The sequence below is a fragment of the Polyodon spathula genome, chromosome 3, assembly GCF_017654505.1.
Source record: "Polyodon spathula isolate WHYD16114869_AA chromosome 3, ASM1765450v1, whole genome shotgun sequence".
Lineage (NCBI taxonomy): Eukaryota > Metazoa > Chordata > Actinopteri > Acipenseriformes > Polyodontidae > Polyodon > Polyodon spathula.
The window spans coordinates 88,158,163-88,171,484 of NC_054536.1; the positions used below are offsets into that span (position 1 = coordinate 88,158,163).

Below are 13,322 nucleotides of genomic sequence, written 5' to 3' on the forward strand. Positions count from 1 at the left end.
AAGGCCTCTCTTCACATACAAATAAGATCAACAAGTAATCGTTTATCACCAACTTCTTTCTACTTAATCATTCTTATAAGCTGAAGGGTTAGAGCTGTAAACTGAGTTGTAAAATATATCTATTGCCTGGAAACCTAAGATTAATGGCAGGAGAGCCTCTTAAGAACAACAACTATTCTTTAGGGTTGTCCTACCTGTATATTCCGGAATGCTTATTTGGATACGACACATGCACAGACAAAATGTTTTAAAAATCTTTAAAAATTGATCAATTGAAACATTTAGGACTTCGATACTACTACTGCATTTATTTATTTGGCATTCATTTATTTTAATTGTTTGCTATTTACTTATAGCTGACAATATCTGGACGTAAAAGCTCATTATGCAAAACAGGAACTTTGACAGTAAAGTAAATGTCATTATGCACCCAGCTAGAATAATATCATTTAAAATATTAGGTTTGAACTATTTTCAAAGCCAACAAGCAAAGGTTTTACCAAAAGTTGATTTACAGCAATATAACCACTTTCGGGGGAAAAACTTTCATAACATTATCACCCTATGAAAAAGATGGGTTTGTAGGGATGACGTCAGACCAGAAGGACTCCAAACAATTAGGAATGTGGTGAATCTGTGACGCTATGGCACCCAGAGTTTTATTGCAAATAATAAACAAAAAGGTTTAAACAAAACACACAAAACAGGACAGGGCACTTGAAGCCAAAATAAAAATGTAAACAAAACAGGCAACACTAAACAAGACAGTGGACGAACAGACAAACAAGTACCGTGCTGGCACTTCCAGCAAGCTGTAACAATTGCTCTCAAAACCCCAAAAAACTCCTTCTCTCTCCCATTCTCCACTCACAAACACAACCCCGAGTGAGTGAAAACATGCAGCTTTTATGCAGCTGTACCGAGACTCGATTGCTAATTAATCATTCAATCGGAGTCTCGGTTCAACTGCACGTGAATTAATAAAGTGCAATTCCCCGTGCTCACATATTATTTTACTTGCACGTGAAGTGCTGTGCAATCCTTGTGCCTAAATACAAATATACATTTTAAACACTTGTGCTCACAACCCATATTTATATCCTGTGTATTTTATACATAAACACCAACATTAAGCACACTACATATAACAGAAAACACTTATAAACATAAAGGGGCGAGACACTCCGCCTCACACCCATTCTACTGAAAACTATAAATCAAGCATGATTTATCCAGGGGGGAAAAATACTCATCAGTACTTAAGAGGATGGTTCTAGCAGGTTCCAGAGATAAAATAGTATAGACTACAAGTTATGTGCCACTAGCCCATGAGAACAAGGCAGAAGGGAATTTAACAAAATCTGTAATATAGATCATGAGTTTGATACAGCATATAAACTAAGATATACATATCTCAAGATCAGCACATTTTAATTAGAATTATAAAACACCAGCAGAGATGCTGCTCTCTGATTGGTCAATCACACCCTCCACCCATTGAAAATGTTCATAATACCACCACAGCTTGAGTCTCACCAGAAAATATTGATAATGAAATGTTAATATGCTAAAGCGTAAACAGAAACAAAAAGGAAAGGTGAAAACAAGAAAATGGGGACTCTGTGCACTCGCATCACAATAAAGGGGGTGTCAAGGTGTTCAATCCGTTGACCTGGATCCAGCTAGGTCTTAAACCCACCAGACTTGGTCAATCTAGGTATTTTACATCAGTATGAGGCATATTAATAGTGCTGCGGAAAGAGGGCAGCAGCCCTGCTGTCAGTCACGGCATTGACACAGAGAAGAGGGAAAGAGGGTGTGTGGGTTTTCTCCCTCTGAGTGGCTGAGGGGTGGGCTTTGGGGGTTGCTGCACTGATAAAATGACGCTCTGGGGTTCCCTCGGGTTTGCCCCCTCGGAGGCGAAACGAGTCAGGCAGCTGGCGGAAGCTCTGCTGCTGGACCGAGCATGGCCGGAGAAGAACGAGCGAAATAAATAAATTATTGATTAAAGAAAAAAGAAAGAACATATTATGTTTGCAGCGGGGAAAAACTTGGGCAGACCCCGATTATTGTTTAGGGTAGTGCGGGAACGCATTAGCGTAGGACGGAGACCCGGGCCGTACGAGTAGCGGCGGTCGGGGTGAAAGCTGCAGAGTGCAGCACCTTTGTTTTGTAGTTTTATTACTGTGTTTTATTTTACATTTTTCTTTCTTATTTTCCCTTTTGTCCTTTGTCATTTATTATTTCCAGAGCACCTGCGAGTGCACCTGAAGTAGACTGTGTACCTGGACTGGTATAACCGTGGTCTTGTTTACCGTTGCCGGTACTCAAGCCACGGACAACCGCACCCTCTGTGAGATGAAATAAATCAGTGCGCCTGAGCGCCGTTACAACTAAAACTTCTGTTTCCTTCTCAGTGAATTGTCCACCACCCTTCCACACTTGGTTTAATATGATTTATATCAGATGGGTCCATGTATTTTTAAACGCAATACTTTCTGTGTTAGAAGCAGCTCTCTGCCTCATTGCAAAACATCATCCTGCCCTGGGATTTTAAATGAAATGCACATGAAATAAAAAATAAAAGTTGTGAGTATAATGAAATAAACTACATATACCAACATGGGTACATTATCATGCAAATGCATGTAAAGAAGAAGGGCTAAAATGAATAGATCATATATATATATATATATATATATATATATATATATATATATATATATATATATATATATATATATTAGAAAGACAAAGAGAGAAATAGAAATGAACATTGCTAAAGAAGCTAAAACCAAGTCCAAAATGTTTTTCCAATATTACAACAGCAAGGAAACATTCAAAGAGGAAACTGAGAGCACTGTGAAACCAGTCTAATTATAAAAACAGAAACATTCCTTTTTCTCACCGTAGTCTGCTTTAGCAGCATGCAGACCCACAGTTCAGAAAGAACTTGAGTATGCTGTAAAAACAGTGTGTATATGTACATAAACAAATCAGAAAGTAATAAGAATTACACACTGAGAAGGAAAAAAGTTACAAATCAAGACCATGGCTAATGGACCATATTCAGGAAATACCTGTGGAGGGAACAAAAATTGAACTTCTGTGTTTTCTCCATGGTCCTTTCAGACAAGGGATACATTTTAAACTTCACTCTTCCATCTTAGTGAGTTCAACACTCTTCCATTTTAGTGAATTCAGCAGGTGAGTTCTCTTGAGAACTCTGGGTGGCTGTGACAGGCTGGCGAGTGGTGACGTCAGGCCAGATGCAGGAAACAAACAAGGTACTGCAGTGCAAAAGGACGTGTCGTGCGCCGTTTATTAAAGAATAAAAAATAAATAAAAGATTTTAAAAATAAACGGCTGCTCACAGAGCACAAAAATAAAAAGGGTACAACAAAAACAAATCACGAACACAAAACACAGGTCTGGCTGGGTAATAGCCTAAAATTTCTCTCTCCTATCTCACTCTTGTTCCGCCTCTCAAACACCCACTCGGAGTGCAGAGAGCTGCAGGTTTATGTGCAGGTGACAATCTCCCGATTAGCAAGAAATTAAATCACTTCATTAACTTGGGAGATGGTCACCTTCTGCATAAGTTTTTTTAATGTGGATGGGCTTCCCATCCACGCTGCAACACAAATACAAAACCTACGGCTATGCCGCTCTATAATACAAGAAAAAAAAAAAAAAAAAAAAAAAATATATATATATATATATATATATATTATATATATATATACACATAGACACAAAAACAAACCAAGCCAGCAGAACAAGGCAGAAAGGGAATCATATGTATTAAATACATAACATTGTCATGGGTAAACGTAAGACACAGGGACGCTATGGGTTTCCTAGGGTTCTGCCCCCTCGGGGCGAAACGGTCAGGCAGCTGGGCGGAAGTATGCTGCTGGGGACCGAGCTGGCAGGAGAAAGAACGAGCGAAAATAAATAAAATTAAATAAATGTTCATAAATAAATCAAAATAAAAATAACACGCACAGGGGCGGAGGGTGAAACCCTGTTCTAAAAATAAATAAACAATATACTTCTACAGCAGGGCTTAGCCCTGCCCTCTTTTTATATGCAAGGCTTTCCTACCACCCTGCTACAGTGGCCAAAAGGATTATAAGTAAATCTACAAGCGCCCACTGAAAATATGACATTAATATAAATCATCCTTATTTAAAAGAGAAAAAGTATATTTTATTATTATTATAATTATTAGGGTTTATTCCAAGACTTTAACAGTCACCCTGCTCCTGGTATGTGTGCTTTTGTCAGTTGACTTCATCCATGAGACAACACATTAAAAAATATACTGGAATGCTTGTGAATTGGAAATTTTAAAGATCAAGAATCACTGTCAAAAGCTGATAGGTAATTGAGTTTATCCCAGATAACACTGCTGTATGTGATGCCAGGCAGACAACCTGGGTAACTATTGTCTGCACTGTCTGTAAAAGTTAGCTCAGGGGATCTCTTGAGTGATAATAACAGGTGACTTTCTCTGGGGTGCACTTGTGTAACAGGCTGACTCATGTGGTGACGTCAGGCCAGGAAGTAGATAAACACAGACGGCACTGGGGTAATGAATGTGCTGGTGCGTAGATGTAATGGTAAATCAAAAGTTTAAGCAAAGTAGAACACTTCTACAAAATAAATGGCATGATGCAACCTAATTTTAATCAAAAACAGATAGTATTTTAAATTATTTATGGTGAACAAAACATTTTGACTGAAATACCATTAAGGGTTTACTGTAAAATGTATCTTAGCCTACATATTAATAATAATAAATAATAATAATAATAATAATAATAATAATAATAATAATAATAATAATAATAATAATACAGTGAAACCCACTTAATGTCGTGCTCTGCATATTATCACCCTATTGAAATGTCCCAGCCAGAATATAATGTGAGTCAATGAAAAAAAAAGAAAACAGTTATAATCCTACTCTGCTTAATATCACTCAAATGCGTATGTTTTTTGATTGATTTGCACCCTGCTTAATATCATTTCAAACTGCATCCTGGATCATGTTTCTTGTCAGACAGTAACTCCTGGCTGTGCAGCATCTGTTTTCACTTTAGTGTTTAGTTTCAAATTAAACTGGAAAAGTGTCGGAAAGTAAAAGATTTGGACATAACCACAGAGACTAAAATAATTGCTCTATCAGACCAATGAGAAAATGTCAGTTTGGGAAATAATCCGAGTGTATAGGCCCCACATGTAAACAGGCTGCTGTTCAGGGTTTTAGAATATTTTATTATTATTATTATTATTATTATTATTATTATTATTATTATTATTATTATTATTATTATTATTATTCATAATATAATATGAATAATACGAATAATAATATTTAATATACCATTTTAGCAAATAGTCCCATCCCCTGTGATTCTAATGCAATAGTACCAATATGCGTGCAGAAGATGCAAGACAGGTCAAATGAACTACGTATCATACCGACTTCCATTTTCTCTTGAAGAATAACACGCTATACATCGCCATGGCTACCACCGTAATGTCTTTTCTGTAATTCATATTGGGCTACATGTGGATGGCTAATTTTTTTTTCTGTTAGTTTACTTTTAATATGAATTGAAGTACTGTACAGTGCAAAGTGAAAAAAGAATCAATTATCTCTCAATAGCATTCTTAGAATTGTAATATTCAGCATAATTGGATACAATCATGTAATTAACTGTGGTGTTTGGTGTCAGCCCTTCCGAAGGCTATATATATAATATATATATATAGCGACCTATAATATATATATATATATCTTATATCCCCATATACATATATATATATATGTGTGTGTGTGTGTGTGTGTGTGTGTGTGTTTGTACTGTGCTATGAAAGTACTACAGTATAAAAAGCAACATAGCATTGGACAAAAACACTGTACCGTGGGACAAACGGTGAACCCAGTAATATCCAAAGTCCACTCCAAGGAAGGTCAGCCACCAAGTCCAAGGAGAGTCCCAGGGTAGCTCCAGTAGTCTGTAGTTGTTCCAAACATAGATGTATGTAGACAGCTCCACACTCTTTGCTAAGACTCTAAAAACAATGAAAGAGGCCTTCTTTTTACTTTGAAGACATTTAACAAGTTGCATGAGGAACTCCCTCTTACCACTGAGCTCGAAATATTAAAAATAAATCATTTTTGGTTGTGAAATGTGCTATGTAAGTGCAATGTTCTTGTTGTTGTAATAACACATTGGGTTACTGTAGATTCTTCTCAAAGCTTTTCACTTCAAATTAACAAAAATATCAACAAATAATTTACTTACAGTACCGATACTAAAACATATACTGTACTAAGCAACCCAGACACTTATTTTAGGGCCTAGTAAATTGGCTTAAGAAGTTTTTTTATTGCTTTAAGAAAAACTCACTCACTCACGCACTCATATTCTCAACAACTGAGAATTAATTACCACAGTGCAAATTATGGGACACAAATAGTGGCCTATTACAAATGCTTTGCAAACAGAGCATCAATAAAAGTGGAAAATCTTATAAAAACTTTTAGCTAACAGAGTTTTGTTTGAAATCCAGCTGAGTTTCCTGTACAGGTGCAAACCTTTGTACAGACTCCCAATGTAATTACCCGCCATCAAGTAGCTGCAGATTGGAAGTGAAAACGCCTAAAGTGACCGAAAACAGCACATGACGGTACATGCAAAGCAATGTCAGTTTCACTTTAATTTATTTATTTGTTTACACATGGGATCTCTGCTGGATCCTTCCAGATACAAAGGGTTTGGGATTTTCTTGAATTTTATGATATTTTTTTTCTAGGATGACTACCGTGCTCCCTGCCCAAGGATTATAGAGCGAGACGATTTCACTGTGCCTTCCTGGAACCTCCCAAAAATACTGCATTTCAATTTTGAGCAACTCCGCCTATGAGCAGCAATTGCATCGACATCTATGTAAATGCTACCAAGTTGAGCACAATTAGATGATGTCTAATTAAAACTATTATATTATATTTAATATATACATAATATCAGCTGTAAATATGCTTTTAACTTACTGGATGATCCAATAATTTATTTTTATTTTTTTCTTATTTTCTCCCTAATTTGGTAAGCCCAATTATTGTTTATTTCAACCTGGCCCACCACTGCCACCCCCACGCTGACTCGGGAGGGACAAAGACAGACATGTGCCTCCCTGACATGTGTGCAGTCAGCTGTCCACTTCTTTTCACTCTGCAGCTCTGCCATGCAGTCATCTAAGAGCTACAGCATCAGAGGGCCATGCAGCTCTGGGCAACTTACAGGCAGGCCTGCAGGCGCCCGGCCGACCTACTGGGGTTGCTATTGTACATTGAGCCAAGGACATCCTGGCTGACCTAAGCCCTCCCCCCAGTTGGCAGCGGAATAGCCTGGACTTGAACTGGTGACGTCCAGACTATAGTGTGCATCCTGTACTCCACGCAGAGCGCCTTTACTGTAAAATACTTCTAATACAATATAAACAGTTTAACAGTGATACTTACCTTGGAAGTCTGGATAGGACACCTGCAGAAAGTGAAGTGATTCCATCATTAACCCTGATGGCAGGCTGTCCATTCTTAACCCAGCTCAGTAAGAACTCAAGGACCAACATTCCAATAAAGAAAGGGGTAGCCTAGAAGTAGACAAAGTAATACATGAGTAATACAAGAAAATCAATAACTTCTATTCTGTAATGTATTTAAACAAGATATTTTTGTAGGAGGTCAGTCTCGTTGTGCAGTACAAGAAAACAAATCTGGAGTGCATGTGTTTCTGGGTCCAAAACTGCACACATTTTACTAAAGAGTTTACGGGGGATGATTTAAAACTGGTTTTGCCGATAGTTGAGTGCTGATAGATACTGATAGTTCTGCAACCTAATTTAAACTAAAAGACAATGTTCTGAAATATCAAAGAAATACATATTAGGCTCTTAAAAACAGTTAAGAGACTCTGAACTTTGAACTATGGCTTTGCATGGCAGAGTACAACAGATGTTCTTAAACTTGTTTTCTCCAGAAATAGGGAATAATAGTGACCTGCATATTTAGCTATTCACAAAGAAAACATTATAGAGATGGGATTACTGCACTAGGGTTTTCTCTACTAGGAGCAGGTTAGTTTGAATGGCAAATGTGCGCCGTCTTCAAAAATGCTCAGGTGAACACGGCAGTAGTGCAGGCATAACAAAGATCGGTGCAAGGCATGGAACTAAAATCCCTTTATAAGGCAATGTCCGATTGCACCCACCTAGCGCCCCATAATCAGGCACTAGCAACCTTTGCCTTAGCGTTAGTACCTTGCCCTGTAATCAAAAATGAAGCCCAATATATCTATAGCAAGGAAAACAGTTTTCATCCACTATGTTCTACTTCAAACCTCAGACTTCTGACTTCAATAGAATCAGGCTTTCAGTGACAAGTTGCTGTGGAACACTGTCAATACAAGCCTTTGTAAAGTCCCTGTATATCAGAAAATATATCACAGAATATGGCCATTTGGAATGAAAGTCAATTGCAGAGAGATTCTATTTGGCATTTAATGTCTGGAGTTTAATTAACACGAAATATTAGAATTCCTTACAGTGGTGTCACTCACCAAAAACATACAGCTGTAGCACATGTTCAACTGCATCCACTGGGCAAATGTACTGTAATTATGGTCAATTACTGTAATGTACCATATTAAAACGATTTTTGTTCTTTCACAATTAAATAGTGGCATGTAGAATAACCTGTAGCTTAAATGAATGTACCTTATTTGGCAATATAATACCATCCATCATCATTAACTGCTTAATCCTTTGCAGGGTTGTGGTGAGCTGAAGCCTAACCCGGCAGACACAGGGGGAGAGGAAGGGCTACACCCCGGATGGGATGCTACACACAAAAACACTCACACAGAGGGCAATTTAGAATGACCAATCAACTGAACAGCATGTCTTTGGACTGTGGGAGAAAAACCAGACCACCTGGAGGAAACCCATGCAGACATGGGGAGAACATGCAAACTCCACACAGACAGACCCCCCTAGGCTGGAATTGAACCCAGGGCTGTGACAAAGCAGCTCTAACCACCACGCCCCTGGTCTGCCCTGGCAATATAATACCACTATTCAAAAATTCAACTGTACATGTCCTCTGGTATAATACATATTTTATAGAAGAATTCTGAATATAGATTGAACGTAACATTCAAACCTTGATGCAAACCTTAGAAAAAAGTTTGAGTGTAACTTATTTTATTTTGGTTAAAGATGGTTACTGCACCCCATTAAAGGCAGCTACACACCAGACATGATGCGGCATGCGAAACTGTGCAGTGATGCGTCTAAATGAATAGAACCTATACTTTTGAAAGTATCTTTCACACCACATGCAACGCGACAGGCGACGCAGGAGTGGCACCAGGGTGGCACTGGAGCGATGTGAAACAAATATGATCGCATCCTATTTTGTGCGATTTTACATGTGTCAACTAGAGCATTGAGCAATCAGACAACAGACAACATGTTCCAGCTGGGTGAAGCAGTATCCAAAATGACAGAGAAAACAATAATACTTTTCATTGAAAAAATCCCCAGAGCTTTGTGACAGAGGGCATCACAATTATAAAGACACAGATTTGAAAGATAATATATAGGCATTCATTTCGAAGGGAGTGGATAAGCCTGGTGTGTGTGATTTACTGCCATATATGTTGAAATACCGCCAGAGAAGATACTCGTGATTTCCACATCATGTTGACAAATATGTACCAGTCCTGATCATAGTTTTGTCTAAAAGCAATTTTGAACAGTTGCATAGATCTGGCAGTTTTCCAACCTGTTGCATCACCTCTGTGTTGCTTCTGGCGTGTATGGTCACATCGCTGCGAAAATGTCTCATCGCTAATTAAAAAATCGCATCACGTCTGGTGTGTGAAGAGAAACTTTTTTTTTTCCAACCTAATCTGCAAGATTTCCGAGTCTACAATATTGTACACCACATCAGTTGATTCTACTGTAACTTCTGCTTTTCTAAATATCCCACAAAGAGCTGGACTAAACTAGGATAATTCTAAAACTGATTTTCAGAATTTTCAGAAGCAAATAATCACAAGATGTTAAACATTATGTCTCTCGATAAAACACCATAATTGCTTTCCATTTACTCTGTAATAAAAATGGCTTGTTACAACCATGCCTGTATTTTAATTAAGACACTTTAATGCATTACTCCCTCTCCTGCAAAAGAGTTTATAGCAGGCCGTTCAAAATGTTTACTGTCCAATAGCAAACACATGTATTCACTTAGTAAGCAGTGTGCCTATTGTGAGGCACAGGACTGATAAAGTCTGCATTTTTGAACACCTTAAAACAACAAATCAAGGCCCAATGCACCTATATTTGCTACAAACAACACACCCAGCATTTATTAAGGAATCAAGAAGTAGTCTCTCTCTTCCTGGTGCTTTTCATAGACAGAGGTATGGCTTTCTGTAATTAAAACACAGTCAAAAGAAGGCATTTGAGAATGATCCTCACCTGCTGGACATATTCTGGAACCTCTTCCTCGTTTCTGAATGCAGTTTCATTCGGCGTCATAACATAAAACATCATACGAATACCCTGAGACAGAGAAACAGTTGGATTTTCATGAACAGCCATGCTGATATGTAGAGTTTAAAAGGAATATACTCTCACACGGATTGTCAGTGCTATAGTTTTTACAGGATTACAGGATTACACTCAGGATCGAATGAAACCAAAGGTCCAGCTGTACTGTTTGTGCAACGTTGCTTCAGATATGACTCAGTTATGGCTACTGACAAAACAGAACAAAGATTACAGTGTTATCAGTAAAAGTGGTGCTGAAAGATAGATGTGCCATGGTCATGTGATAAGGCTCTCTCTCTCTCTCTCTCTCTCTCTCTCTCTCTCTCTCTCTCTCTACTCTCTCTCTCTCTCATATATATATATATATATATATATATATATATATATATATATATATATATATATATATATATATATATTAGTGCTGGGACGAACACAGGATTTTCATGTTCGGATATTCGCTCATGATTTAATTTTATTATTTAAGTTTGGATATTTGTTCGTTTTTCAAAAAGTAGTAAAAGCTATTATATTGCTCTGAACACAGGCAGAGACAGCATAGCAGCAGGGGCAGGGGGCGTGGCCTTGACCCCTGTGTGTGTGTCTATTTACAGCAAGTCCTTACATGTAACACGTTAAAATAGAAAACTATCCCAGGAGTAAATAGTGTTTATCCCAGTGAATTAACTTCAAAATAAAGGATGCCAAATATCAGTTAAAGTTAAACGTTGTTTTATTTATTCCCAAAATAAATAGTACAAAGCTGACAATGCATTTTGTTTATTCTTTTTTTTTCATTCCTTGCCATTGCCGTTTCTTCACAGTAAATAGCGACCATCAAAATGTAAAGTAATAGCATGAGGTTTACTTGTGGCTTTTTGTGTTGAACAAGCAAACGAAAACTGAAATTTCATTTTAAACACTTCAAATAAAACAAACGTGTAAATGGCATTGTAAAGTGAAGGGGGAAAAAACTCACTGTTTTGGTTCTTGGTTGTTACATTCCACATAATAGGAAGTCGCAACAAAATATCTAGAGTCTATATAAAAATCACTACATGGCATTTTCAGGAAGTTCGGTACTGTTTAAGTGAGGTATTTCAGAATGATGTGCTTGTCTTTTTTCAGAGATTCTGGCTCGCTTTAAAACAGCACAATGCATTTTTGTCCTAGATGGCTTTCCATAGGAATCACTATGAGTGCATGTGCATGATCTGGTTTGTTTACTTTTTGTTGTCTAAAACTTTTAAATAGAGGCTCAAGAGTTGCGGTGTTGATTCTGTGGTTTTTTTCTTTATATGAAACAATCGACTGACATTATTTCATTTCCTCTGCACAGATCTCAGAGCTGAACCAACAATTCCTCCTCTCTTGGCAACCAGCAGTCAGGCAACATCCAGCAAACGCCGCTCCCTGCCTCTGTAATTCCAGCTCCAGCTGTGTCTACTTCTAGTTTCTCAACCCTGGCCCTCACAGCTGACAATCCAACATACAACCTGGCAATAGTGTCAGGATCACAAGCAGCTAACACCACTCAAAACCACTGCTTGTCTCCAGCCCTCCCCCAAAGCATTATAGAATGCCCGTAGATTCCGGCAACTAGTTCCTGCAGCAGCAGCAGAACCTCTTCAAATCTCTCGATTCTAGGACCTGCTATTCAAATAAATACAACAACCTCCAACCTGCTTCAATCGTCTACATGGCAGCCATCTTAGCGACATCTACAAGATCGTCATACTCCACAGAATAGTCTATCTTCTCAACTGTCTGCGCCCAAAATCAAATCCAACCCATTCCGTTTAACCAGGACTGGATTTTGGCTTTTATAGTCCACGGAAGAGACTCCCTAGTTCATCTCCAGCATTCCAATACCACTATCACCTCCTGTTCATACCATCTCTGACCCTATTATCAATCCCAGCAATCCAGCTGGCACTTGAAAGGATAGCAAAACTTCAGCCCCTGTTTCCAAGTCTTTGCTACCTATATTAACAGACCTCCTCTCGCTGATTCAAATCCTTCGGAAAGGTTGTTTTTCCACATTCAAAGATCTACTGATGGACCTATGCCTTACCAGCTTCCCCTCTCTCGGCATCAGTTCCAGCGATATTAACCTAGTATCTGACTACCATTTCGTCATCTGCCTTCACACCTCCAAAATGGATCAGTTGCACCAAGGACAATTTATCCAGCTTTCCACATTTAACTCCACGATATGCTCGTATACATCCACGTTAAGGTACATCTCCCAGAAGAAACCTTTTGGATCCTCTGTTCATCGACAGTTCACACTCAGTGATAACCAAGCACTGGTTCTCAACCCAATTAGCTATCCTCATCTCTAGAGCAGGGCTACCATCTTAATTGAATACTTCCCACTCTTTCAAGATAGAAGCAGCCACCTCAGCAGCTTAGCTAACGTCAATCAACATCTTTTAAAGAACATGGGGTGCTGGACATCGTCAGAGGGCTGCATTCGTTTATCATTCTCCAACATCTTGCTCTTTCCTTCCTCTTTCTGTAGACATGCTCAGCGAGCCAGACATCTCTTATAAAAATTAGTGTACTCAAGTTATAGTCTTTCTTTGAAAATGTATTGTCCTTTTACCAGACAGATTTTGTTTTATAAACTCCATAGTGGAGGCAGTGCTTCTACCCAGCAAGGCTCTAGTGTGACGAGACCCCTCTTT

General features: G+C 38.3%; 1 protein-coding gene across 2 annotated transcripts in view; it reads right to left on the reverse strand.

The window, feature by feature from the left end:
• The window catches only part of LOC121313585 (alkylglycerol monooxygenase-like), a 76,530-nt gene extending 65,705 nt beyond the window's left edge, over positions 1 to 10,825 (reverse strand). For both annotated transcript variants that reach the window (XM_041246275.1, XM_041246276.1), the window contains exons 1-3: positions 10,561 to 10,825; positions 7,538 to 7,668; positions 5,936 to 6,087 (exon numbers count right to left, since the gene is read on the reverse strand). In XM_041246275.1, the coding sequence (XP_041102209.1) occupies positions 5,936 to 6,087; positions 7,538 to 7,668; positions 10,561 to 10,683 (406 nt within the window). In that variant the 5' untranslated portion in view covers positions 10,684 to 10,825. The remainder of the gene's footprint in view (positions 1 to 5,935; positions 6,088 to 7,537; positions 7,669 to 10,560) is intronic.
• Positions 10,826 to 13,322: the final 2,497 nt, after the last annotated feature.